This window comes from Phoenix dactylifera, chromosome 2, assembly GCF_051530095.1.
Source record: "Phoenix dactylifera cultivar Ajwa chromosome 2, Ajwa_hap1_PhDact_Kaust_v1.1, whole genome shotgun sequence".
Lineage (NCBI taxonomy): Eukaryota > Viridiplantae > Streptophyta > Magnoliopsida > Arecales > Arecaceae > Phoenix > Phoenix dactylifera.
This window is the reverse complement of record NC_143191.1, coordinates 43,271,948-43,299,940: the sequence shown is the minus strand read 5'-3', so window position 1 is coordinate 43,299,940 and position 27,993 is coordinate 43,271,948. Positions and strand designations below refer to the sequence as shown.

The following is a 27,993-nucleotide window of genomic DNA, read 5'->3' as shown; positions in this document are numbered from 1 at the left end:
CCTTTAAGCGATTAGTACAGGTCCACTGTCCGGAGATCTGTTTCCTATGCGAGACTCGATTATCCGGAGAGGGACTTGGCCGTTTGAGGCGACGTTTGGAGAGGGATTGGGAGACCTACGCAGTTGACTCCCGGGGGCTGTCGGGAGGCATCTTGGTCCTCTGGAGGCGAGGAGTGGCGATAGTTGATGTTTTCCACAATTGCCCCCAACAGGTAGTCATGATAGTATCAGAACCGGGAGCTGCTCCGTGGGTACTGTGTGGTGTGTATGCGAGTACGGATCACAGAGTTCGGAGAGTTCTCTGGCAGGAGATCACCAACCTCGCCACCCAGGGTATTCCGATAGTGGTGGTTGGTGACTTTAATTGTATCCAGGGCGAGGATGAGAAGCGGGGGGGTGCCGCCTTTACAGATAGGATGGATAGGAGGGAGTTTCGCGATTTTATATTGTGGAACGGCCTGGTAGACCTAGGTTTTTCTGGACAAAAGTTTACTTGGTGCAACAACCAGTCAGGTAGCGCTAGAGTCTGGGAGCGTTTAGATAGGGCCTTTGCATCCCCAGATTGGGTCCTCCGGTTCCCTACTTCCCGGGTCAGGCATCTGCCCCACATTGCTTCAGACCACTGCCCCTTGCTTCTATCCACCTCATCGGTACATGCCCACCATAGCCCCTTCCGCTTTGAGAAGGTTTGGCTATCATACCCCCAGTCATGGGACGTAGTTCGTGACGCGTGGCGTACACCGGTGCGTGGTGATGCCATGCAGCAGGTGTCGCGCCGACTGGAGTTGACTAAGAGGCGTCTCCGCCGTTGGAATCGTGAGGTTGTGGGCGACATATTCCAGCATTTGGAGGGGGTAGAGTCCGCGATCGCGGAGTTGCAGAGGAGAGAAGACCTGAGGGGTGTGCTCCCGGAGGACGATGTGTCCAACCTCCGGGGATTGCTAGCGGCTCACCACTCCCTGCTACGGCAGCATGAGATCTTCTGGCGACAGAAATCCCGTGTGCAGTGGGTGAGTGAGGGCGATCGCAATACCAGTTTCTTCCATCGGTCGACGGTTATTCGGAGGCAGCGGAGCATGATTCATTCTTTGCGAGATGAGTCGGGTCACCGGGTGGAGGGCGAGCAGGCGGTCCGACAGACCTTATTTGACTTTTTCCGCGCCAGATGGACGGAGGATGAGGAGGCCAGTGATGGTTACCGCCCCTTGAGGGTGGAGACGGGTATTGGTGATGTTGAGAGGGCATCCCTGATCCGACCGGTGTTGGCACAGGAGGTGCAGGAGGCAGTTTGGGCGCTGGCAGCAGACAAAGCCCCAGGGCCCGATGGTTTTCCACCTTTTTTCTTTCGACAGTACTAGGGCATTATCCGCCGAGGTGTGGTGGAGGCTATCCAATGTTTCTTTTTTCGGGCTGCTATGCCTGAGGACTGGAAGGTCACTTTCGTTACGCTTATACCGAAGCGTCCGGATGCGGTTGAGCCTAGTCATTTCAGGCCCATTAGTTTGTGCACGACTTTATATAAGATTGTGGCAAGAATAATGGTGGGCAGGATGAAGCCCCTTTTGCCAGGCATCATTAGCCATGAGCAGGGGGCGTTTGTAGCTGGTAGAAATATCTCACACAATATTTTGTTGGCTCAGGAGATAATGTGGGACCTTCAGAGAGCACCGAAGCGGCGCAGCTTGATGGCCATCAAGCTGGATATGGAGAGGGCCTATGATAGGGTCAGGTGGAGTTTTCTTGAGCAGGCACTGGAGGCATACGGTTTTCACAGACAGTGGATTGGATGGGCCATGGGGTGCGTACGGGGACTAAAGTTCTCTCTCTTGGTCAACGGCACGCCCTCACTGTTCTTCGAGTCCACATTGGGGCTACGGCAGGGATGTCCTTTATCCCCATACTTGTTTATTATTTGTGCTGATATTTTGTCACGAGCTTTGCAGAGAGTTTGCGCCAGCCGAGAGCTGGTGCCGTATAGTCCAGCACCGGGGGCCCGACCCCTTTCCCATTTATTTTTTGCTGATGATTGCCTTCTTTTGACCAGGGCATGACTGGCTGAGGCACGGGTTCTTCGCAGGGTGGTGACGGACTATTGCATGGCGTCTGGCCAGAGAGTGAACTTTCGGAAGTCAGCTATTACTTTTAGTCCCAGCACGAAGTCCAGAGTTCGACAGGAGATCCGGGGGATACTGCAGATACCAGAGCAGGAGGGGACGCTGACCTACCTGGGAGTCCCCATCACTGGCCGGCGGCCGCGAGTGGCAGAGTGCTCGGGCCTGGTGCAGCGGGTACAGAGCAGGCTTGAGGGATGGAGAGCGTCTTCCCTATCCATGATGGGGAGATTGACTTTGATTAGATCAGTGTTGGGATCCATTCCGTTGTATCTCATGGCCAACACTGTGATGCCAAAGACGACCCTGTTGAGGATTGAGCGTCTTCTTCGGAGCTTCTTGTGGGGATCACACGGTGGGGGCCATGGAGTGCATTTAGTGGCTTGGGAGCAGGTTTGCCGTCCTATTAGTGAGGATGGTCTCGGGGTGCAGTCTCTGATGGAGAGGCGCGAGGCTCTCATCGCTCGGCATGCAGTTCGGTTTCTACTTGAGCCACATAGCCTTTGGAGCCAGGTGATGGTAGCCCGATATGGTCGAGGGGGCCTAGAGGGGGCATGGAGGGGTCGCCGAGTCTCTTTCATGTGGCGTGAGATTGGGAGGTACTTACCGACTGCATTAGCGAGCACCAGGTAGCTGATAGGCGACGGTCGGAGCATTGATGTGACCAGTGAGCCATGGGTGGACACCCTGCCATTGAGGAGTTGGCCGACCATGGTTGATGTAGAGGCAGTCGAGGGACTACGGGTCAGTGACCTTTTGGCAGGAGGTGGAGCAGAGTGGGATGATGCTAGACTTCGACAGCTATTTGGGGTACACCTCGTAGCGAGGATCCGGTCCCTTTCGTTATCAGGATGTGGGGGGCGGGATGTTACGGTATGGGGCACATCGAGCCAGGCCAGTGTCAGGCTAGGAGACCTCTCCCGTGTCATCCAGTCAGAGCAGGAGAGGGGGCCGGATTGTACATGGATCTGGAGGTACGGTCTCCACCCACGGGTAGCCCTCTTCTTATGGAAGGTGTTCTGGGATCGCCTTCCGACGAAAGCAGCGCTGAGCAGGCGTGGATGGGGGATCCCTGCAGAGTGTGGGACGTGTGGGGCCGTGGAGTCGGTAGACCATGTGCTCTTTCAGTGTATATGGGTGAGATTGACATGGCAGTGGGCCGGGATCCCGCAGGAGGCTCGAAGTGACAGGCCACGTTTCCTTCATGTGATACGGCAGTGGCTACCCAGTTCAGGGACGTGTCAGGAGGCCATTAGAGCGACTTGCACAGCGCACCAGATTTGGCTGGCAAGAAACGCTCGTACTCTCGGTGAGCGCAGGGTGTCACCGAGGTTTGCTGCGGAGCTTGCTCGTGTTCAGGCTTCAGAGATTGTACCCACCACCTCTTCAGATAGACCTTTGATAGCTCGGGACACCTGGGGCCCCCCTCTGCTTCGGCAGCCCACCAGATGGTGTTTTTCACCTGGGAGCCCCCACCCCCGAGTTTCCTCAAGGTTAATTTTGACGGGTCGGTGCTGGACGGCGGCTGCGGGGTGGTGCAGGCTTTATTATACGAGGCCCGCACTTCAGGGTAGTTGCAACAGGTGGCTGCCAGCTGTTCGACACGTCGGTTCCGGAGGCAGAGCTTCGAGCAGCCTGGGCGGACGTGCGCCATGGGAGGATGATCCTGCAGGCCAGGTCGATCATTTTGGAGGGCGACTCCACCACGGTCATCGGATGGATTCAGAGGGGGGCAACGGGTGATGGTACAGACCACCCCTTGATCCGCGACATAGGGATTATGATGAGAGATGAGAGAGCCTTTCAGGCTCAGCATGTATTTAGAGAAGCTAATGGGGCAGCCGACTGGGTGGCGGCCCATGCGGCCCATCACTCAGGGTACACCCTTTGGTCGGGGGAGGAGGAGCTGCCACATGCGCTCCGCGAGTTGCTGTATTTTGATTTTCTTGGATGTATTCGTACACGTATTGTATGAAATACCCGCTTTCAGCAAAAAAAAAAAAAAGAGCGCTACGATAATGCAAATATTTATTGTTATTTTTTGTTCATGATAAATATAAACGGATGTAGATCCATCGATGTGAGGTTTTGTTGGCTATGCATTTCATTTTCAAGGGATGGGTACTCTCCAGTCTTAACCAAATTGGAAGAAGACAAATTCTAAAACCCACGGACTTTTGCTCCCTTTCCCTCTCCTTCTTGAACTATCCCTCTCTCACCCTGACTGCCAAGCCGCTGAAGGTCTCCCTCTAGCCGTCACCCCTTCATTAAAGCCTGGAGCCCACCATTGCCGCCCTTCACCAATTGTCAATACTCTCGTCCTCATCCACTCTTTCCTCCTCTTTTTGTTCCTTGATTGCTCCACCCTCCTCCCCACCAATAAGCTTGATGGCCCTGCCATCTTTCCTTGCCTCTTCTCCCACTGCCTCCCGCCCTCCCCGTCACCCTCATCGGCCCTCACATCCTCTGTAGAACGGCATGTTACTCAAAGTAGATCGAACATACTAGCTCAAAATCTAGAACAAATATCGAACACAAAAAATATTTCCAAAGTCTTGCAAGAAAAAGATAATAGAGGAAGAAAAACATTGGGAGAGAAAATAAATTTATTCAAAAAAAATAAAGGCCGAAACTTCAACTCCTCTCACAAAAATGCCTTAGTTAATAGGCTTCATACATTAAAAAAAAATTATTTTCAGCTTTTCATTCAACTCTTTCCCCCCATTTGCAAAACCATATTCTCTCCACTAAAAAATGAAAGTATCAATATTATACTCCAACTAAAAAACAAACTCAAATATATTAAGCCTAAGGCTCAACCTAACTAAAGTATGACTACCACTAAAAGACAAACTATTCCAATTAGTATTGGAATAGAAAACAAAGATAAACTAAGAATAAAATCCTAGTACAAGCAGGACAAACAATGGATTTCCTACATCCTCCACTCTCTCCTCCAATCCCACAACTTCCTCAAGGCCAGCTTCCTTCTCACTTTTGCTGCCTTCGCATGCTCCCACATCGAACCTTACTGCCCTCCTCCTCGTCACTGTCACCTTCGCTATGTTATTAATGAAATAAATGTTATTAATAAAATATATTGGATAAGTTAAGAACTTATAAACATGAAAGCACGTATATAAGAATGAAAACATATTAATAAGAAAATTTAGAAAGTGAAGTAAAAGGAGATATAAGAAAGTATATTAAAAGAGAAAACAAAACAAAATAAATATGAATTATAACAAATATAAATATTTTAAAAAATAAAAGCGTAAATTTAAAACTATATAAAACAACAAAAATATAATGAGAATAAGAACAAACATAAATCCAAAAATAAAGACTAAATAAAATAAAATCAAAGATACATAAAATAAATAGATATATATTTAAAAAATAATAATAGAACATAGATTGGAACAAAATAAGAACTTACAAACATGAAAGTACATATATAAGAGGATATAAGAAAGTATATTAAAAAATTCAAAAAAAATGAAAATGAAAATAAATTATAGAAAATATATGTATTAAATAATAAAAGCATAAATTCAAAACTATATAAAACAATAAAAATATAATGAGCATAAGAACAGATGAATATTCGAAAATAAAGTATAAATAAAACAAAATTATATATATAAAATAAATAGATATGTAATTAAAAATAGTAAAAAAATTAGAATTTTTAAAATTTTAGGAAAAAAATGGGTTATTTGAATAGTGAGAGAGAGTGAGGCTGTCAATTTGTTTAAAAAAAAATAGAGTTTTTTTTTTACAAAATTAAGCAGAAAAAATCTGGCAGAAATAATTTTTTATTATAAATAATTTTGAATATGTAAATCTTGTATAGTGAGAGCGAGTGAGGGTGAAATATTTTTAAAAAATATATTTTTTTGGTAAAATTATGCAGTTGCTTGCATGGGATCTTGAAGACCATGCATATGCGGGCGCTAGCAGTGGGAGGCACCATCTCCATGCGCCCCAACAACGAAAAAGAGGGAAAAAAAGAAAAGATGGGTATTGACCGCTGCATGCTACACTCATGTGGGAAACTTTTTAAGGCAACCCCAAAATCTCACAAACAAAAGTCCTCTGGTACGTGCACTAGTGAATATCGGATAGATTGGGTTTTTTATTTTGCCACATTTTCTTAAACATCCATTTTAAAGAGGAAACTCAAAAAACAAATTAGGACAAGATTTCTCCTACCAATAGAATGTGTCAATCTCATGATTTTAAAAAAACAAAAAAAGAAAGGAAATCACGCCTTAACATAGAGGCCATCTGCCCGCATCCTTTCTTCTTCCTCATGAGGCATTTTCTCTCGTCGTCCCTGAGTCTTTTTCTCCTCTCGCGATTTTGCTTCTTCATAAGGGTGTTAAAATATGGTGTTCACCAATACGTAATATACAGCCAGGTGATATACATCTAGGTAATTCAATACATAGTTTCCAAAATATATTGTCCGCAATATACAATCATAGTCAGAGAATACACACACATCGGCTTTCAGATACATATTATAAGTTTTTTTGAAATATACCCAAAAGTGACACAATATACACCTCCAAGTTAATTGATATATAGTTTATAGAACATGGTGTTTACCAGTATATAGTACATGCATCTAGTAAAATAATTATCTAGCATCTCAATACATACCTCCAGATAAAGCGATAAACAGTTTTTAAAATATTATATTTAAAAATATATACTACATGATCGGATGATACACATATAGCAAAATAGTTATCCAGCGTCTCAATACATACCTCTAGATAAATCGATATATAGTTTCTAGAGTATGATATTCACCAGTATACACTGTAAGTTTGTTTGATCTTGATAGAGGGAGAGAGATTTATAGGAGGAGAAGAGGATTTAGGAAAGAGAAGGAAGGTCTCAGGAATGAGAGAAATGGCTTGACAAGGAAGAGAATGGATAGAAAGAGGCTTGATAAGAAAGAAGAGAGGCCACCAAGGTGGTAGCCTAGTGGTACTGGGCAGCAATTCTAACCACAAGGTCCCAAGTTCGAATCGCTGCGGCGACGATTAAATTGTGGACCGGAGCTCACTACTTTGGCCACTGCTTGGACTTGTGGTGTAGGACCGCTCTTGAACCGCTAGTAGCCGGGGTGGTGCCGGGTGTGACGTACTCACACGTGGGACTCGAGCCAGAGCTCAGAGGAGTAGCTGAGCCGGGCCCACGGGTGGGGAGGGTATGAGTAAAACCGGTCGGGGTGCCCAACACACGGCCATTTCTATCCGCATCGAACATTCTCCTGGCGGGGCGGGGGCCCAGTGGGGGCTGCTACGCGGGGATGGGCTTGTCTCTTCCTCCCCCCTACCTCTTTCCTTTAGCAAAAAAAAAAAAAAAAAAAAAAAAAAGAAAGAAGAGAGGATATAGGCAGATGGCCTATCTTCATGCATGCAATTTTTTTTTAATTTTTTTAACGTTATTTAATTAAATCCTTAGAATTTTACTTGTTTTTTTAATGTCGTCCTTCAGGCCAATTCTAGCCAATTTCTAAAAATAAAAAGTTGCTACTTGCATGTGATGTACATGTCGTGTTCTTTTCCTGGCTAGCACCAATGTAAGCATATGGGTGATGACATAGCAAAGTAGGTAGAAATTTTTATTTTGGTGATGTGGCATTTTATCCCTATATATTTCTGATGTTAGAAACTGGTCGAAATCGGCCGAAAGGCTACAATCACACTTGAAATTCGATGGACATAATTAGAGATTTTTAAACTATAAATACCGTTTAAAAATATTTGTGAAACTTAAAGGATCAAAAATATAATTTATGGTATATGGGTGATGATATGATACTTAGCGAGTGGACACTTCTGGACAAAAAATTTCATTGTAGCACATGTTGTATGCCACATCATCACTTATATGCTGTATCATCAAAATAAAATTTTTCATCTATCATGCTACATCATTATTAATATGCCGACATTAGTACCAGCATAGGAAAGAATGCTACAAAATCATTCAGTAGCTATTTATAAGTGGCCAACAGAAATTTTACCTCCAACTTTCTTGATTCTTTCCCAGGTAATAAAGGAGTGAGAATACAAGAAAAAAAAAAAAGAACATTCTGTTGTGGTGCTAATTGGGAGCAATAAACTTAGAAGATGGGTCCATGCGAACGTAGTAAGGTCCAACATCATACTATATTATATTGCCTTTATGATATACTCTGTTCGATATGTGATGGGCTGATGATGGCTTTAATAAAGGAAGGAGATATTCTCTCTGGCTAAGAAGTAAGAAGCAAACAAACATCCAATGCCAATATAATGAAACAATGTCTTTTGTACCTAGTGAGGAGGACTGACTTGGTGCTGGAGGTACGTACGTAGCGAATAAGTGACGGGTTTAATAAGATGAGGATTATAGTCAACTGGGCCCGTTGTTTGCTCATAGCTGCATTAACTATAAAAGGATATGGGGTTCAATATATTTTACATTAAGCTGGGACCATTACTTGGTGTTACAATTTGATGCAACTAATCAAGCAATTGGTTAGCATCATGATGTTTAGGAGGGTATGGCGTTTAGATCATGACATTCTTCTTTTTTTTTTTTTTTGGTACAACGGCGGCTCACATGCGACGGGTGTGGGTGCAACCAACAAAATCAGAAAAGAAAAGATAGTACAAAAGATAAGGCACACCTACGTGGTCTTCCCAGGTGAAACCTTCAGAGTGGTGAGCCGTATAGGAGGCTACCCAGTCAGCAACACTATTCGCCTCCTTGTAGACATGTGTGGCCCGATAGGAACTACACTCACGCAGGAGTCCGCGGATGTCGTAGAGCAACGGCATACCACCATCCCCGCGTCTTTGACCTTGGATCCACTCGATCACCGTGGCCGAGTCCCCCTCGAAGAGGATGCAGTTGGTCCTCAGCACACGCCTCACATAGGTGATGCCCTCCCATGCGGCTTTGAGCTCGGCACTGACGATAGATATGTCGAAGATCCAACGACCTCCTGCCGCTATCAGTCTAGCATCATGGTCTCTGATGACGAATCTCACACCTCCAATGCTCCCTCCCCTACCAATACTACCATCGAAGTTCACTTTGAGAAAGCCAAGGGATGGGGCTCCCAGGAGACCAGCACAATCCTCGACGCTATAGGAGTAGAATGGGGCCCTCAGATTTCTCCCCCCGTTTTGAGAGATGATGGCACAGTGGATCGAATAACCTCCGCTGCATGAAGTAGAGCTTTGTCCGCCACCACCCTCGGATGCGCTCTGCTATCCTTGAAAACTCGGGCATTTTTGTCTAGCCAGCAGTGATAGGCTAGATAGGCAGCCCTGATCCCCCGCTCCTCAAGGTCAAGCCTCCGTGAAGAGATCTCCAAGAAGTACAGAAAATTCTCGATCGACGTCCACCCCTTCTGAGGGATGGGGGAATCGGAGGCACAACCTAAGATCTGACCGGCCTGTGGACATCCGAAGAGGACATAGAATATAGATTCCTCCACCTCTGGGCAGGCCACACACTCTGGAGGGATGCTCATCCCATGCCAAGCCAGCACGCCTCTGGTAGGCAGGCACCTCCATGCCCCCTTTTAGACAAATAGGGCAACTCGGATGTGGATGCGAAGCCTCTAGATCCAGCCCCCATCAATCTGCTGAGCCGTAGTCATCCTGACCACCCCGAGTAGCTCCTGGGCTTTTACCTCTGACCTCCCAGTCATTCTTCAAACCCTCCTGTCTGCAACCTTCCCTACAGGAATTAGCAATGACAAGCCTCGCTCAGCCAGCTGCTCCCCAAATGCCCACCGGACGAGGTCCTCGTCCCGCGTCTGCCCACTTGGGATAAATAGATCACAGACTTTGCGACCCTCCAGCCAAACAGAGTCGATTAGGGTAGGCCAGCCACACGGTGGCACCTCGTAGAGCCAGCTATCCTCTAAGACGTCGATACCCGTCCATCCTCGATGCAACTGTCCTCTAAGACGTCGATAGCCCGTCCATCCTCGAGAGAACCGCCGGGGCGCGGGCGCAGATCTCTCTCTAAATAAAGAAACTGCGTCGACCGGTATGGAAAACTGTTGGGTCGGTTGGAGCCCCATATTTGGCCCTCATCAGAGAACCGCAAAGACTCTCCGGCTCCAAAAAAAACCTGACTGACAGCCTAGTCGTGAGGATCTCCCGACGCTCAATCAAGGAGTGGACCCCCAACCCACCACTGTTGGCTAACTGACAGATGGTATCCCAGGCCAAAAGATGAACACTACTGTTGCCCCCATGCAGCCCTAGAGGAAATTTCTGAACAGTCGCTCCATGCACCGCAAAGCTACGAGAGGCACTAAAGTGTGGGATAACAGATAAATAGGGATCGAGCTCAGGACCGACCGTAACAATGTGACTCTATCCATCATAGACAGAGCGCCTATCTGCCAACTCTCTAGCCTACGTCTGCCAGCTCTATAGGAAAACAGTCCACCCTACGGAGGTGCCAGCTTGTGATCGGGACCCCAAGATATCTCAAGGTACCTTGCTGCTCCCCAATCTCCAGGATACCAGTGATAGACGTCTTCACACCTGGATGGATCTTCGGGCTGAAACAAATGATTGACTTTGCCAAATTGATTTGTTGTTCGGATACCACACAGTACTCCTCCATAATCCTTCGGATCGCCAGAGTTGATTGTCTCATCGTATGAGCCAGCAACAAACAGTCATCAACAAAAAGCAGGGGCGATATCTAAGGCGAGTCTGATGCCAGCCTGTAGGCCTCCACCTCCTGTGTTGCTAAGGCATGCCGGAGTGCTCTAGACAAGAAGTCTATGCAAAATAATGAACAGAAGCGGTGACAAGGGGCAACCCTATCTCAACCCGACCGAAGACTCAAAAAATTGCGAGGGGGAGCCGTTCACCAATATGGCAAAAGACGGGGATTGAATGCATCCCTGAATCCACCTGATCCATAGCAGGTGAAAGCCGAATCTCTCCAAGAAGTGTGTCACAAAGTCCCACCTCATCCTGTCGTAGGCTCTCTCCATGTCAAGCTTAATACCCATCAAACTCTTGCCCCTCGGCTCTCTTTGGAAGTCACTCATGAACACGTAAGCAACGAGCACATTGTCGGATATGGACCGACCACCCACAAAGGCCCCCTACTCAGGGCAGATAATTCTAGGAAGGATGCCCCTCAACCTCTAGACCAGAATCTTCACCACGGCCTTGTACAGGGTGGTGTATAAGCTGATCGGACGAAAGTAGCTCGGCTCTACTGGATCTCGCCTCTTTGAAATCAGGGTAATGAAGGCCCTCTTCCATTCATCAGGCATAGTCGTAGACCGAAAGAACTGCTGGATAACTGTCGTGACCTCCTGCCTGATGACATGCCACTTTTTGAAGAGGATTTAGGGAAACGCATCCGGACCCGAGGCCTAATCCTCACCTAAGGATCAGAGGGCATCTTGGACTTCCGCATCCGACATAGGTTGACCAAAGTTGCGTTCTCATCCACCGAGACCCTCGGCAATAGAGCCGGCTCGCATACCACACCACTGCCACCCCTCGGATTGGTCCATCTAGACCTGAAAAACTGCTTTAGGGTCCATCTAATGGCGTTGAGGTCCTCTGTCATCTGTCCAATGCTATCCATGATCTTGCAGACTCTATTCCTCTGCTTCTGGATGATAGTCGACTGATGGAAAAACCTTATGTTCCTATCTCCTTTCGCGATCCACTAAACTTGGAACTTCTGTCTCCAGAAGATCTCTTGCTGGCTGAGGAGTGAGTGGTGCATGGACAGTAAGGCCCTAAGCTCCCTACTAGTCATCGCTAGAGAGGCCTAACCCATGTTCCTCTAGAGACTGGAGCCTGGCGATGGCTGCTTTGGTTTCCTCCACCCTCTTGAAGATGTTCCCCACCTCATTCCGATTCCATCTGAGCAGTTATCGCTTGGTCAGTTCTAGCTTACGAGTAACTCTGTACATAACATCGCCCCACACTGGTGTTTGCCAAGCCTCCTGCACTACACTCATGTGGGAAACTTTGAGGCAACCCCGAAATCCCGCAAACAAAAATTCTCTGGTATGTGCACCAGTGAATATCGAATAGACTGGGCTTTCTATTTTGCCACATTTTCTTAAACATCCATCTTAAAGAGAAAACTCAAAAGACAAATTAGTACAGGATTTCTCCTACCAAAAGAATGTGTCAATCTCATGACTTAAAAAAACAAAAAAAGAAAGGAAATCATGCACAAAAAGAGAGGCCATCTACCCGCATTCTTTCTTCTTCATTGTGAGGCATTTCCTCTCGTCCCTGAGTCTTTTTCTCTTCTTGTGATACTGCTTCTTCGTAAGAGTGTTAAAATACGGTGTTCACCAATATGTAATATACAGCCCGAGGATACACATCTTACAAAATGGTCATTCAGCATCCCAACATACACCTCCAGATAAATTGATATACAGTTTTCAAAACATGGTGTTTATCAATACACACTATATAGTCAGATAAGTTATACTCGGCAAAATAGTTATCCAGCGTTCCAATATACACCTCTAGATAAATTGATACATATTTTCTAAAACACAATGTTCACCAATACATACTACATAGTCAAGTGATACACACCTAGCAAAATAGTCATCCGGCATCTCAATACACATCTCTAGGTAATTCAATATACAGTTTTCAAAATATAATGTCAACAGTATACAATCATGGTTAGAGGATTCACACTCGTCATCTTCTAGATACATATTGTAAGTTTTTTTAAAATATACTCAAAACACAATATACACCTCTAGGTTAATTGATATATAGTTTATAGAATATGATATTTACTAGTATATAATACATCCATCTAGCAAAATAGTTATCCAGCATCTCATTACACACCTCCAGATAAAGTGATACATAGTTTTCAAATATTATATTTAAAAATATATACTACATGACCGGATTATACACATGTAGCAAAATAGTTATCCGGGATCTCAATACACACCTTTAGATAAATCAATATATAGTTTCCAAAGCATGGTATTCACCTATATACAATATATGGTATGATGATGCATATTCATCGGCTTGTTGATACGCATTGTAAGTTTGTTTGATCTTGATAAAATGAGAGAGAATTAGAGGAGGAGAAAGGGATTTAGGAAATAGAAGGAAGGCCTTAGGGATGAGAGAGATGGTTTGACGGGGATGAGAGAGATGGTTTGACGGGGATGAGAATGGATAGAAAGAGGCTTGATGAGAAGAAGAAAGGATATGGGCAGATGGGCTATGCAATTTTTTTATTTTTTATTTTTTTTAAGTTATGGGACGATGGACTTCGGTAACTGTAAGAGTCGTGTTCTGATTTAATTTTTGAGTTTTCTTTTCAAGATGGGCTTTAGCAAAAATATGTTAAAATAGGCAATCCATCCTATACGATATTCTCTGATGTGTGGATAAGAGAAATTTTGTTCAAATCCTTAAGGGTGACCAAATTGTTTTAGCTTTTAATTCGAAATCATTAGGAGAGAAGCGGGTGCAGAAAAATGGACCCCAAATAGTTCTAAATCCAGCTAATTAATTAATAAAGAAGCTTTTTTAACTGCACTTTTTTTTTCTGCTTAGGCAAAAGGAAAGAAGGGGGTGAGGAGGATCTCACCTGCATAACAACCCCCACTAGGCTCCCTTCCCGCTGGAGAATGTTCAATATGGGCAGACAAGTTTTTCTCATACCCTTTCCACCAGCGGAGGAGCCCCACCAACGTGGCAGCTCGTTTCACGTGTAAGTACGTCACACCAGCACCACCTAAGTACCAGCAGACCAGATGGCGACTCCACTGAGCAGACCAGGCAGGAGGCATCCGGTTTCCATATTTAATTGACGCCCGCGCATTTTGAATCTGGGCCACTCCAGTAAAATCTTAGCCTCGTTCCAACCGTGCTACCACCTCGGTGGTAACCGCACTTTCTTTTTCCTTAATATATTGCCTACCTTTTCTTTTTCGTTTCCCCAAAGTTAGAAAGAGAAGGATTAGCTCTTTTTTAAATGGGAGTAGGTATACATGAGACTATTAAGTATGGATTCCTCGTGTGGCGGTGGGATCTAGCTCAGCTAAGATCCTGAGACGTTTTTGACCGCTAATTTCCAGAAGCACTGCTGGAGCATGGTGTCATGCAAATGTTGATCGGATCGAATTAGACTGGATCGGATGGATATGATGGGTCAAGTCAGGTAAGAAACTTATCATGCAAATATTCTAAAATAATTATAACTTTAAAAGGAGAGGGATTTAGATTAAAATTATATTGGATTGGGTCTGGGGGTGGGCATATCATTATTCACATCTGACTCGAAATTGTTGTGGATATTAATTTTATCTAGAACCCATACCCACCTCGGGGTTTAAATGGGTTAGGTCGGGTATCCGATCGGTCAGCTACAATAGTCATCCTACCCATAAATAAGAAGATAGGGAGAAAAAAGAAAGGGTTAAATTATTGTTTTAGTCCTCCAAATTTGGGTAATGTTTTTAAATGATTCTTAAATTTCTAAAACCCTTAATTAAATACTTAGAATTTTATTTGTTTTTTTTTATGTTGTCCATCAAGCCAGTTCTAGCCAATTGTTGAAAATAAAAAGTTGCCACTTGCACGTGATGTAGATGTGATGTTCTTTTCCTTGCTAGCATCAATGTAAGCATATGGGTGATGACGTAGCAAAGTAGGTAGAAATTTTTATTTTGGTGGTGTGGCTGTCCGTATATTTCTGATGTTAGAACTTGGTCTAAATCGGCCGAAAGACTACGATCATACTTGAAGTTCAAAAATATAATTTATAGTATATAGGTGATGATGTGGCATTCAGTGAGCAGACACTTTTAGACAGAAAATTTTATTGTAGCATACATTGTATGTCACATCATTATTCAGATATTTTATCATCAAAATAAAATTTTTCATCTATCATGCTACATCATTATCTGATATTATAATTAGTACCAGCATGGAAAGGAATGCTACACCATCATTCAGTAGCTATTTATAAGTGGCCAACAGAAATTTTACCTCCAACTTTCTTGATTCTTTCCTAGGTAATAAAGGAGTGAGAGTAAACGAAAAAAAAAAGATCATTCTATTGTGGTGCTATTTGGGAGCAATAAACTTGAAGAATGGGTCCAGGCGAACGTAGTAAGGTCCAACATCATTCTATATTATATTGCCTTCATGTTATACTCTGTTCGATACGTGGTGGGCTGATGGCTTTAATAAAGGAAGGAGATATTCTCTCTTGCTAAGAAGCAAACAAACATCCAATGTCAATATAATGAAACAATGTCTTTTGTACCTAGGCATGCAGTAGGACTGACTTGGTGCTGGAGGTACGTAGCGAATATGTGACGGCTTTAATAAGATGAGGATTATAGTCAACTGGGCCGGTTGTTTGCTTCTAGCTGCATTAACTATAAAAGGATATGGGTTTCAATATTTTTACATTAAGCTGGGACCATTACTTGGTGTTACAATTTGATGCAAATAATCCATCAATTCGTCAGCATCATGATGTTCAGGAGGGTATGGAGTTCAGATCATGACATTCTTCCTTCAAGCTCCTATCTTTAGCAACTGTTTTTTTTTTCTTTACAAGACTAAAGAAAGGATTGATTTGGTTTTGGCTACTAAAAAGAATCTTTTGTGCAGTGAAGGAAATAATTTTTTTAAAAAAAACTCACCTTCCCGTACTATTTACGTGCAACTTCGTCTTCATAAACAATAAGCTTTTATATGAGGTATTCGTTTTTGTAATGTGAGGCTTTAATGTTAATTACCATATAATATCAGATAAACATATATGGTTGATCAAGATTAGAAACATTTGGTTATTATCATCTCGTAGAATTATAATTTGTTTGTTACAAGATAACCTTGTAGAACAGCACACTACGTAGAGTAGATTGATCGTGCCGGCCCAAGATCTAGAACAAACACACACAAAAAAAAAATAAAGATACTGAAAGAAAATTAATTAGAAGAGAGAAAAAAATAATTAAGCCGCACCAAAGGCTCTCTCTCACTTCTTACTAAAAAGGACAATTCTCACTCTCTCATTCTCTGCCACCTGAAGGAGACACCAAATGCCCCTTTAAATAGAGTATCATATGGGTGGGACATTTGATTCATACTCAAATTCAAAAACCAATATCCACTAAAAGATAAGACTGGATAACTATTCTAGAAGAAATAACTAAGTAGAATAAAACTAAGAATATAATCCTAAAGTCATTCAAAATAATAATTAACTAAATAAGAATCCTAATAAGATTAGGACTTAGCAATGAATCTCAACACTCTCCCTCATTGCGAAGTCCATGCCAACAATATTGAACTTATCGATGTAATAAAACGCCACAACAACCTTTGCCATTATTGCCACAATAACAACAATACGTAATAACTTGTCGAACCAATAATTGAATAGTAGAACTCCTTCATTTGCTTGAATAATAACTCCTTTGCCATCTCGTCCTTCTTGATGCATATATCGAAATTGACAATGCTCTGCAATACGTTCCTTTAGCATTGACTCTACGGTTACAATGTCGAGATTTCGAGCATCCAACTTATCCAAACGAGTATCAGGTTGCTAGTTACAGTTGCAGCTTACCAAAGCATTGGTCGTTACCTGCATATTTGCAAAATCAGTAGTAAAGCTTTGGCTATATTCATATACGTCCATTTGAGCAGCTTTAAGTATCTGCATATAATTGGCTTTTACACATGAAATCAAATCCTCATGCATAGTCTTCTGATAGCTCGAACTTTGGAGTAGCTTCAAAATTAATTGGCATACTAAAAACTTGTCAGCTATCAAGGCATAACATGAATCAACTCCACCAAGCATGTCTTCTTTCTGCTTGATCACCGAAACTACTTCAAAATTAGTCAACTTCAACACAAGACTCTTCTGCATTATTTGATTCCTCAGTATGTTAGAAGAAAACTAATTAGGAAAGGAAAAAAAACTTAATTAACAAATTGAGCCACACAAAAGCTCTCTCTCACTCCTCATCAAAAAGGACAACTCTCATTCTTTCTTTCTCTTTTTTCTCGGGCCACACTGAAGAAGACACCAAAGGTCCTTTAAAAAGAGCATTATATGGATGGGATGTTTGATTCTTACTCAAATTCAAAAACCAACACCCACTAAAAGATAAGATTAGATAACTATTCTAGAATAAATAACTAAGTAGAATAAAACTAGAAATAAAATCCTAAAGTCATTATAATTAATGACTAACTAAATAAGAATCCTAATAGGATTAGGACTTAGCAGTGAATCTCAACAAACCTCTTTATTTTCTTGTTTGTCATTTCTCTCTTTTCTTTCTCCGAAACAATTGGTTAAGCAATGGATGAAATTTAAAAATTTTAGTGTTAATATGAATGTGATGAGCAAGCAACTTTTAATCATCGCAACCGTCTATTATTATCTTTTGCTTAATCATGATAGTGATTATTTTCTCATCCTACATGTGCATTTGCATGTATAATTTTGCAAGCTGGGAGAGATACAACAATATTTTGTTCTTGCACCATTTTTCTCAAAACATGAACTTTAATATCATTGAATATACATGGCTATTGTATAATATGAAAACTTATGATGTATAACTAAAACCATAGATGGCCAAATCGTGGGATTGGGCAACAACCACTATATTGTAAACATCCAATCTAGTGGGAGAAGTGCCTTACCTTTTTTAAGAAAATTTACTTGATCTATTTGCTATCACAAAACAAAATATGAATGAGATCAAAACTCAGTGAACTCATTCATGATAGAAGATATTTTTTTCATTTATTGCATATTAGTTTTACTGCATCTTTGACACAGGTTGGTAGTTTAAATTCCTAAGGCGTGGGTCACGCCCAGGGCATGCGATTCACTGCTTTTTAATGAATTACAAAGACCCTATGCTGGGTTGCATTCAAATATGTATATTATGGTCGTCGAGTAAGCTTACCCTTCATAGAAAGATTGTAATTCAAAGACTTATAAATAATTAATATTTAATTGAAGACTATAAACCACGTATAACTCGGCATAACTGATTTAACAGAGACTAAAACTATTTAAGACTTGTTTGGTTCACGGAAAGAATTTTTTTCCACTGAAATATATTTTTTGGAAAGCTTATGCCTAGAAATTTGCATATTTGGGCGACCATGTGGAAGTGATATATTTCAAAATAGCTTGTATAGAATATCTGTTATGTCATTGATAAAAAAAAATCTTAGCTCATTCTACCTAAAAGTGGGCATGTTTAGAAAAAAAAATATCTCAATTTTTCGCTAATAAAAATTGAACTTTTTCATATCCCATATATATTTTTATAAAATATAAAAATCATATTGCTATATAGAATCTAATTTTTATTTTTTTTAAAATTTCAACTAAATTTGAGATATTTCTTGACCGGATCTTTCCCTCTCCTCTTCTGCCTGAACTCGCCACCAACCGCCGACTTCGCATGACGAATCACGGAACTACGTGAGCCGTGGATTTCTTTCGTAATATAATAATGGATGTAAATAGAAATCGGCAAGCGAAAACTACCACTCTATTCAAGGGTTGAAAAAGAAATATAGAGTCGGCAATATTTTAACTTGAATGCCGACGTTACGTGATATAAAATGCAAAGCTGCTTCTCCCTATATCCGCCGGTCATCGTCTCTGTCATCTCTTTCTTGCTCCTCACTCTTCTCCAATGGCTTCAGCTATGATGGAGGACAGTTTCGAAGACGATCGGCTGGCCTCAATGACCACCGACGACATCACCAGGGCCTCTCGCCTCCTCGACAATGAGATCCGGATCCTCAAGGTAAAACCCTAATCAAGATCCCATCCTTCTCCCCAATTTGTCTGAAGGATCGCAATGAATTAAACCCTGAAACTTTAACACAACAAAGGACAAGAAAAAGAAGTATGGATTTCAGTTTGTCTTCTCGACTCGTAGCCCTCTTCATTGGCATTATATGATGAACTTTTGGATGTTGCTGTCAGAAATTTCAGAATTAGATTCAAATATATTTCACCTAGATAATCAGGGCTTCCATTTATATGTTATTAGTGGTTTGAAGGATGGAAGCAGTTTAATCTCGTTATTTTACGACATTAACTTTTGCACTTCATGCGCCTTATTGTTAATCATATCATTTGTTTCTTTTTTTAACTGACCTTCGTGGTTTCTTTGGATTTTGGAGATGAATCCAGAAGATGGGACTGAGGAAGATGGTGTAAATGTTGATATAGACTCGCAAAGAAAGGGAAAATGTGTTGTTCTAAAAACTTCTACACGGCAAGTAAGCTAGAAGCCCTCATTTATCCATATTTTACTTATTTTTCCCTTGATAGAGCGTAAGTGCTGCTTCATCTTGCCTCCTAAATGTAGACTTGAATGTTGAAATATCAAATGGTCTTGGCAGAGCCTATTCGAAGTTAGCTTACTTTGGCAATGCGACGATGGAACCTATCCAATATATATATATATATATATATATATATATATATATATATATATATATATATAACCTTGATGAGGGAACTATTATACTCATCCTTTTTTATTTTTCATTATATAATTATGACAATGTGCGCACTTATGTGTTATGCTATCCAGTTTTATTCTCCTGCTCCTATCTGGAGTTATTGATGTTTAGACTTTTAAAGTTTCTCTTTCTTTTACGAATTGAAAGTCAGTCGTCAGATTGCCACCTTGTTTATATTTTGAAGGACATGATTTTTGGACTTGGCATGACCTTGGATTCTGATGCTTTCTATCAACTGAAAAACCATTCGTCCATCTGATGGAATTAGGTGATTAAGTATTGGTGACAACTTCTTTATGTGATTTCAGACTATCTTCCTTCCTGTTGTTGGGTTAGTCGACCCTGATAAGCTTAAACCTGGAGATTTGGTTGGGGTTAACAAGGACAGCTACCTAATCTTGGACACCCTTCCTTTGGAATATGACTCACGAGTAAAGGCAATGGAGGTTGATGAAAAGCCAACTGATGATTACAATGATATTGGTGGCCTTGAGAAGCAGGTAACCCCTACTTCCACAATGTAGGTATGAGCTTGTTTGTGTTTGTAATGAAATTCCACTGCTAAAGAGCCAATTGCTATTCTAACTTTCAGATTCAATCTTGGTTATTTTTATTTGGGTTTTTTGCATGGATACCCTTCTAAATATCAGATTTTGCGTGAATACCCTTCTAAAATTGATATTTGCAGTCTTGCATGAGTCCTCCCTAAGGTTATTACCTAAGAAATGCTTACTCTTATTTCCTTATTGTATCTGCTACTAAATGCTTCTATTTGTGTTTATAAATCCAAGAACTTGTTGAAGGCATTGTGCTGCCAATGACACACAAAGACCGGTTTCAGAAATTAGGGATTTATCCACCTAAAGGAGTGCTTTTATATGGACCACATGGAACAGGGAAGACACTGATGGCTCGTCCATGTGCAGCACAGACAATTGCTACTTTTCTGAAGCTAGCAGGACCCCAACTCGTTCAGGTTATTATTCAAAGCAAAAAATGCATGCTTGTATTCTCATTCAGTTGTTTCTTCACCATTCATTTATGCTTATAAATCCACTTCCTCTACATATTTTGCGCTGAAGAAATTGTCCAAGAGCTTGACCAGTTCCTTCCACTTCAAGTCACAGCAATCATGCATTTCTTGAAGTTGTTTCTAATGCAATGCCGTGTCCTAGTTGATTGATCTCAGTTGATTGTTAAATGACAAATATGGATGAAATGTGATTTTCTTTGCCAGTTCTTATTTGGAAATAAATTGTTTCCTCAATTCCTCATTGTGCATCATTTACATCATTCTCTCTATGTGCCACCATCACTCTATCTGCATCTTACTAATCCTTTTTCTGTGGTTTGTTACACTTTGAGATAGATTAAACTGCCACTTAACCTCCCAGATGCACCCTTTGCTTGAAATATGAAATGATATAGTTGTATCGCATTTAATACTAAGTTTGGTTGCCAATTGAACTTTCAATGGAAAAGTCTATTTATCTCAGTTTGACTGATCTGTTTTATACATGATGATTTTTTAAGAACAGATTTGACACATATTTACTTACATGAATGGAATTTTTCCATTTTCATGAGCTTGTTATTGAAGAAAGTATGCGCAGACTGCCTCCTAAACCACACCATGCATGCTTATAATTGTTTTGCAGGATGTTTGAATAACAGATTATATAACGAATTTCTTATGCTGTAAAATGGGCTAGAGCTAAAAAAATTCAAGAAAGACAATATCTGCAAACACAAGTGAACTGAAGCTAGAGTTGTTCAAATAGGAAGAAAGTATGGCTCCTTTGCCTAGGAGGAGTCGAGAGAGATAGTTGTATATGTTGATAATCGATTTGTACAATGATTTCTTATTAGTTTCATTTTTTTAAACATTAATATGTGACTATTTTTTCTAAAATATAGGATAGAGCTACATTCCTTATTGCAGAGTGTGTCAGGAAGTAATCATTATCTGGCAAGACCAGTCATATCGAAGTTTAGGTGTTCGTCGAATTGATAGAACCGGAGCATTATGGTTGAGTGAGGGGCTATGATATTGGAGTTACCCCCACTCAGTTGTTTACAGTGAGCAGATATATCCAAGATGCCAGACATAGGTTTGTAGTTTGAAGGCAGCGATGGAAGAGATGAGGCAGAGTCATTTGACAGAGATGGAGGAGATGAGGCAGAGCCATTAAATAGAGATACAATCTTTGGGGGCTCAGCTTGATTAGATTACATCTTTGTTGCATAGGTTTGTCCCTCCTCAGGTAAACAACTATATACATTTGAATATTTTACATAATTATTATGTATTTTTATATGAGTTTAATAATTTTCATATTCTTAACTTCTAAAGTTTTTATCTTTTTTTTGTAGGTTTCTGATGCTTCTAGTACTCAGAGATGATGATGATGATGCCATTGACCCCTGATAGCTCTTAGACTATTTATTTAGGTGTTTTATATGTATATTTTGTATATTTTTGGAAGCACATTACAAATGTAAATTGAGAATGTAAATATAATCATATTTGATAATATGAATATTTCGAATAATCTGTTTAATTGTAACATGTGTTATTATATGACTTCTATTGTGTATGTGTTCGGTATATATATTTATATACAGAGTTTTATTTTTTTTTTAAATAATTTTTTTTTAAAAAAATAAACTATTACATGCTTTCGTTAAAATATATTAGCTATGCTTATTTGTGTTGTTAATTAGAGACGTAAATATGCGTTGCTGATATAAGATGCTTTATCGCCGATACTTTTCAAAAGCATCGGCATATTTTATAACTCACTATGCGAACAAAATGCGTTGTTAAGTCGGTTTTCGATGGTAGCATAGTTGATGCTTTTGCGATACTTTAGAAAACGTCGGAAATAAAACACCTGACGCTTTTTCGTTTCAGTATATACATTAAAAAGTATCAACAATGTCTGATTTTCTTATAGTGGAAGATTTGTGCACGCGTATATTTGGTCTCACATCGGTTATTCGTCTGAGAGATATTGGATACTTATATAAAACTAAGGAATCCAAAAAATATTATTTTCTAGCCTTTTTAGATGAGATTCTGAGTTGTTATAAATGGTATCATAGTGAATCCAGTTCATTGTCTATGTGGATTAAAGGACATTGCAGCACAGACTTATCGAGGTTGACTACGAGCCAACTATGGTGCTTGTGATTCGAATGGATTTGCATTTTTAGCTGGACAAGGATACTAGGGTTTAAAAGGAAAAAGTATATGTTCAGTTATAAGGTTTCACCGCCATCTAAAGAATAACACCTGATGGAAAACTGAAAGTGCAAGTCATCTACAACCCCATGAGTGGTCCTCAGTCCTAAATTAAAAGATTGGTTCAGCCAAGGTACGTAACTGATCTCGTTAGATTTTTGAGCTTTATCCAATTCTTGGCATGTGATAAATAGAAAGAGAAACTCATCCATAGTTTATTTTTTTCTGGCCAATATGCATGAGTTTAGTGCAAAGAGTCGGCTAAGACGTGGACTTGACTCTTATATATATTCGATCATTCCCCTATAGACCAAACCCCTTCTTCCTAGAAAAGCTCGGCCAATGGGCCAAGACCAACCTATCACTAGGGATCTTTGGATAAGAAAGAACCCTCCGCCTAATGATGGGCTCAACACTACCAGAAAACACGCGTATAGTGACGGAGATTTCCGTCACTATACCGTGTTTCCAATTACTAATACGGAATTTGTGATCGGAGTTTCCGTCACTGAATTGGTTACAAAAACACGCGTCACTAAATTCTCAGTGACGATAGTGATTTCCGTCACTAAACTCCGTGACCGAATCGCTGTCACTAAGCTGTTACAAATCCAAAAATTAAATATTTAAGAAATTACATATTTTTCGTCACTAACCAGTCCCTGAGTTAGTGACGAAGATAACTTGGTCACTGATTTGTCACAGAATTTGGTCACAAGTTTGGTCATTGATCTGTTACAACCTTTAGTGACAGATTTAGTCGTCACAGATATTGTCACAAATTTTATCGCTAAATTTGTCACTAATCCCGTTACTGACCTAGTGACAAGGTTACCGTCACTAATTCGTCACAACTCACTGGGCAAAATCAATTTTTAGTAACCAAAATTCTATCATTAAGTTTATGGCTGCTCGTCACAATACTTGGTAAACAATTCAGTAACCAAATTTGGTCACTAATCATATTTCAATAACCTGATACATTTGGTACATTGATTGGCTCATAATAATAATAATAATAATAATAATAATAATAATAATAATAATAATAATAATATAATAATAATAATAATAATAATAATATCAGAAATATCAAATGCATTTAACATTACGCAAAAATCATTTAACATGTCATTCAAAATAGGCATCAACATGTCCTAAATCCATCAAAATCAAAGTCCAAAAGTATGTCATAGAGATCAACAGAGATTTCATTCCTCCTACAAATGCAAAGAACTATCATCTAAGGCAAAAGCAATCATAATGAAGCATGATTAGCAGAACCAGAATCACCATTACTCCCCTAATCTGCATGCATTGGTCCAAAGCCAATCTCTTCTCTCATCTTTTGAAGAATTTTGTCTTGCCATTTTTTCCTTTCGTGCTCAAGAATACCTAGAAGGTCTTCACGCATATACAACTCTGGAGCTTGACTTGTAGAGGTGGAAGAGGATGATGATTGCCCAATAATTCCAGTAAGATCCTCCAGGGGACTAAAGCCATAGACATGGCCATGAGTTGGGACACCAGTTGCCTCAAACTACAAGTCATAATCACATGGTGGAGCATCTGAGGTGGAGGCATCACCACACTTTTTAGAGTATTCAGCTGAGTACTTTGTCTGCCAGTTGATTTGAAAGAAGAGAAAAACATTATGGTGGATCTTCTTTAGTGTTGATAGGTTGACTAGTGCAGGAGTCGTTTGCAGGGATCATCCTCTGTTAGAATTGCTCTTTATTTTTTTGATGTATCCCGAGACCATGCCATAAGATATATGCACAATGAGATCTTCTATATGGACCAGTTCAATCTATCAAAAAACAAATGTGAACCCCCCCCCCCCCCCCCCCAAACCAACAATAAAAAAAAAACTATGCACATTTGTTCATGTCTTTGAGAGATGTTCCAGTACTTATCGTAGTCGATCGCCTACTGTGGCCGACCCTCAGGCAAACTTTGTCTTCTTTGTCATCGACCTTAGATCATCGCACCCGATGCAGCTCATCCTAAGCATAGGAATTCTGTTGTGTTGTTCTCCCTTTTGAATTCCACTACATCCAAGTACTTCGTCACCCCCTTATTTCTTGGTCCAACCCCAACCGCCCGCGTCCATCCCGTGCTCTATCGAGCTCTTAATCTGCCACGTCCGGCCATACCATGGCAGGACCATCACTAGCTTTCTTTGGCGGCACACCCACTCCAAGGCACAGCTTGAGCCCATAGTTGGTGATCCCATTCCTCAGCTGGTCGCAGAGCGTTGCATAAACTTCGAGACGATGTGCTCCATAAACCGTAGTAATTGAAACACATCACATTGATCCAGTCGAACTTAATGGCAATTATCTCTGCTGGGTACAACCTCGGTATATAGCTGGGGAAGAAGAACTGGGATACAAGGTAGACGACAGTTGTGAGGCGCACATGACTGGCCAATGGCTGTGGCATCCCAAATGGCAGCATCGTGCCTTACGTGTGGGATTTGGATCCTTAAACAGGGAGTACGTGAGGATCCATGCCGGTGCGTATTTTGTCCCACGATTATTTGGAGTATTTATACAGGATCAAGAAATCCAAATAATACCTTCTAGTTAACCATTTTGGATGAGGTTCTGGATTACTACAAATAATATCAGAGTGGAACCGGACCATGTCCATATGGACTAGGGAGTACTATAGCACAGGCTCATTGAGGCTAACTACGGGTCAAACCACAGGTCAATCGTAGTGATTGTGATTAGATTTGAATAGATTTGGACCTCTAGCCTAACGAGAACGTTAGGGTTTAAATGGAGAGAGTATGTGAGGACCCGGTTGCGAGCGTGTAGGGTTGCTATGGCCACCCAGTAGGGAGCATGGTCCTGCCATGGCCACCACCGGTGGGGAGCATAGTCCTGATAGGAGGGTTGCGAGGTGTAGAGTGTAAGCTTTGATATGAAATTGGTGGGCTGCGGGCATACTCTTCCCCCTCCCCTCCTGTTTAAGCTTTGATATTATCACCAGGCTAAACAAGTCCAAATCTATTTAAATTCAATCACAAACACTACGAATACTTATAGTCCACATGGGTCTCACAGGCTATGGGCATACTCTTCATCCTCCTCTCATGTTTAAGCTTTGATATAATTATCACCAGGCTAAACGAGTCCAAATATATTTAAATTCAATCACAAACACCAAGATTAGCTTATGGTCCACATGGGCTATGGGCCCCTTCCACTCTAATACCATTTTGTAACAACCCAAGACTTTACCCAAAAATACTAGTCTACATGGGCCATGGGCCCATTCCATTCTAATACCATTTTGTATCAATCCAATACTTCATCTAAAAATGCTAGTCAGAATGTATTATTTGGGTTCTTTGCTCCTATATATATATTCTTTTTTTGGTACATCGGCAACTCATCCACACCATGTGTGGGCATAGCCCAAGGAGTCAGACAATAAAATAGAATGCAAGGAAGGCAATATAAGGTCATAGGTCTCCCAAATAATTTTTTTGGAGTGATGAGCTGCGTAGGATGTCACCTAATCTGCAGTGCTATTGGCCTCTCTGAAGACATGGGTAGCCCAAAAAGCGACACATTCGCCTAGCAGACGACAGATATCATGCAACAATTGCATCCCCCTGCCGGCACCCCTGGGCCCCATGATCCCCTCGATCACCATAGTGGAGTCCCCCTCAAGCAGGATGTTGTCGGCCCCCAGCACCCGTCTAGCATAGAAGGCCCCCTCCCAGGCCGCCCGAACCTCGGAGCTCGCGATAGTCTGCTTGAAGATGCGCCGAACCCCAGTCGCCACTAGTCAGGCCTGCTGATCCCTGATGATGAAGTCGATGCCACAACGGCCATCCTCCTTGACACTCTCGTCAAAGTTCACCTTAAGAAAATCAGAGGGTGGGGGCTCCCAGGATATAAGCATGAGCCTGGGCGCTGCTAGAGCATAGTGAGAGCTTCAAATTTTTCTGGCCAACCCAAGGCACGACAATGCAGTAATAACAAGGACCTCCGCTGCTAGGAGTAGGGCTCTATCCGCCACTACTCTCAGGGTGCTCCACTCTCCCCAAATACTCGGGCATTCCTATCTAACCAACAATAGTACACCAAATAAGTTGCTCTAATCTTCTGCTCCATAAGTCCAGGTCGCCGAGAGGACTCTGCCAGAAATATCAAAAAATTCTTCATTGATGACCATCATGGACGCAAGCCGATGGAAGCCGGCATGCACTCCCAGATCCAAATAGCCCGCTGGCAGCCGAAAAGAATATGGTGGATAGTCTCCTCCGCCTCCTGGCATGCCCCACATCCCATGAAGATGTCCATCCCCTGCCGGGCTAGCAACCCCTAGTGGGCAGACATCCCCATGCAACCTTCTAGATAAACAGAGCCACTCAGGGGTGAAGGTGTAGCCACCAAATCTATCTCCCCTCGATTTGCCGTGCTACAGGCCTCCTGATCAACCTGAGGAGATCCTGAGTCCGCACCTCTGATTTGCCAGTGCTGCCCCACACCCTCCTATCCTCTGCCTCACTTACCGGGATCGGCACCGCCAGAACCCTCTCTGCCGGCTGCTTGCCAAAAGCCGCAATCCACATCCCATCCTCGCTCTCCTGAGGCAAGCAAGTCGTGGACTCTGCATCCCTCTAACTCGTCAGGGTCGACGAAAGTAGGCCATCCACTCAATGGTACCTCAGCTAGCCAACAGTCGCTCAAGGCATCCATGGCTTGTCCATCTTCAATCTCCCAGCTGATCTTCGGGATCGCCAAGGGGGCTCGAGAGCATATCTCTCTCCATAGAAAGGAGCTGTGCAGGTTGGCGTACATGGAACACTGCTGGGTCCGCCGAGTCCTATGTACATATATTCAAAATCTACGTAGTGCATAGTCGATGTAGGACTAAATATATATCCATACACATCCTCACAGTCAACATTTAAGGGGGTGATGATGAGTTCGAAGGAGGTATCATTTAGTTGGGCAAAAGCATAGAATATGTGAGCGAAGTAGGAGAGGTCAATGGACGAAGGAGGGAAAGG

At 41.9% G+C, this 27,993-nt stretch overlaps 1 protein-coding gene across 1 annotated transcript in view; it reads left to right on the top strand.

The window, feature by feature from the left end:
* Window positions 1-20,550, top strand: part of LOC103719156 (26S proteasome regulatory subunit 6A homolog) — a 53,798-nt gene extending 33,248 nt beyond the window's left edge. The window contains exons 4-5 of the mRNA XM_089929036.1: window positions 20,023-20,214; window positions 20,506-20,550. Of these exons, the coding sequence (XP_089785162.1) occupies window positions 20,023-20,214; window positions 20,506-20,535 (222 nt within the window). The 3' untranslated portion in view covers window positions 20,536-20,550. The remainder of the gene's footprint in view (window positions 1-20,022; window positions 20,215-20,505) is intronic.
* Window positions 20,551-27,993: the final 7,443 nt, after the last annotated feature.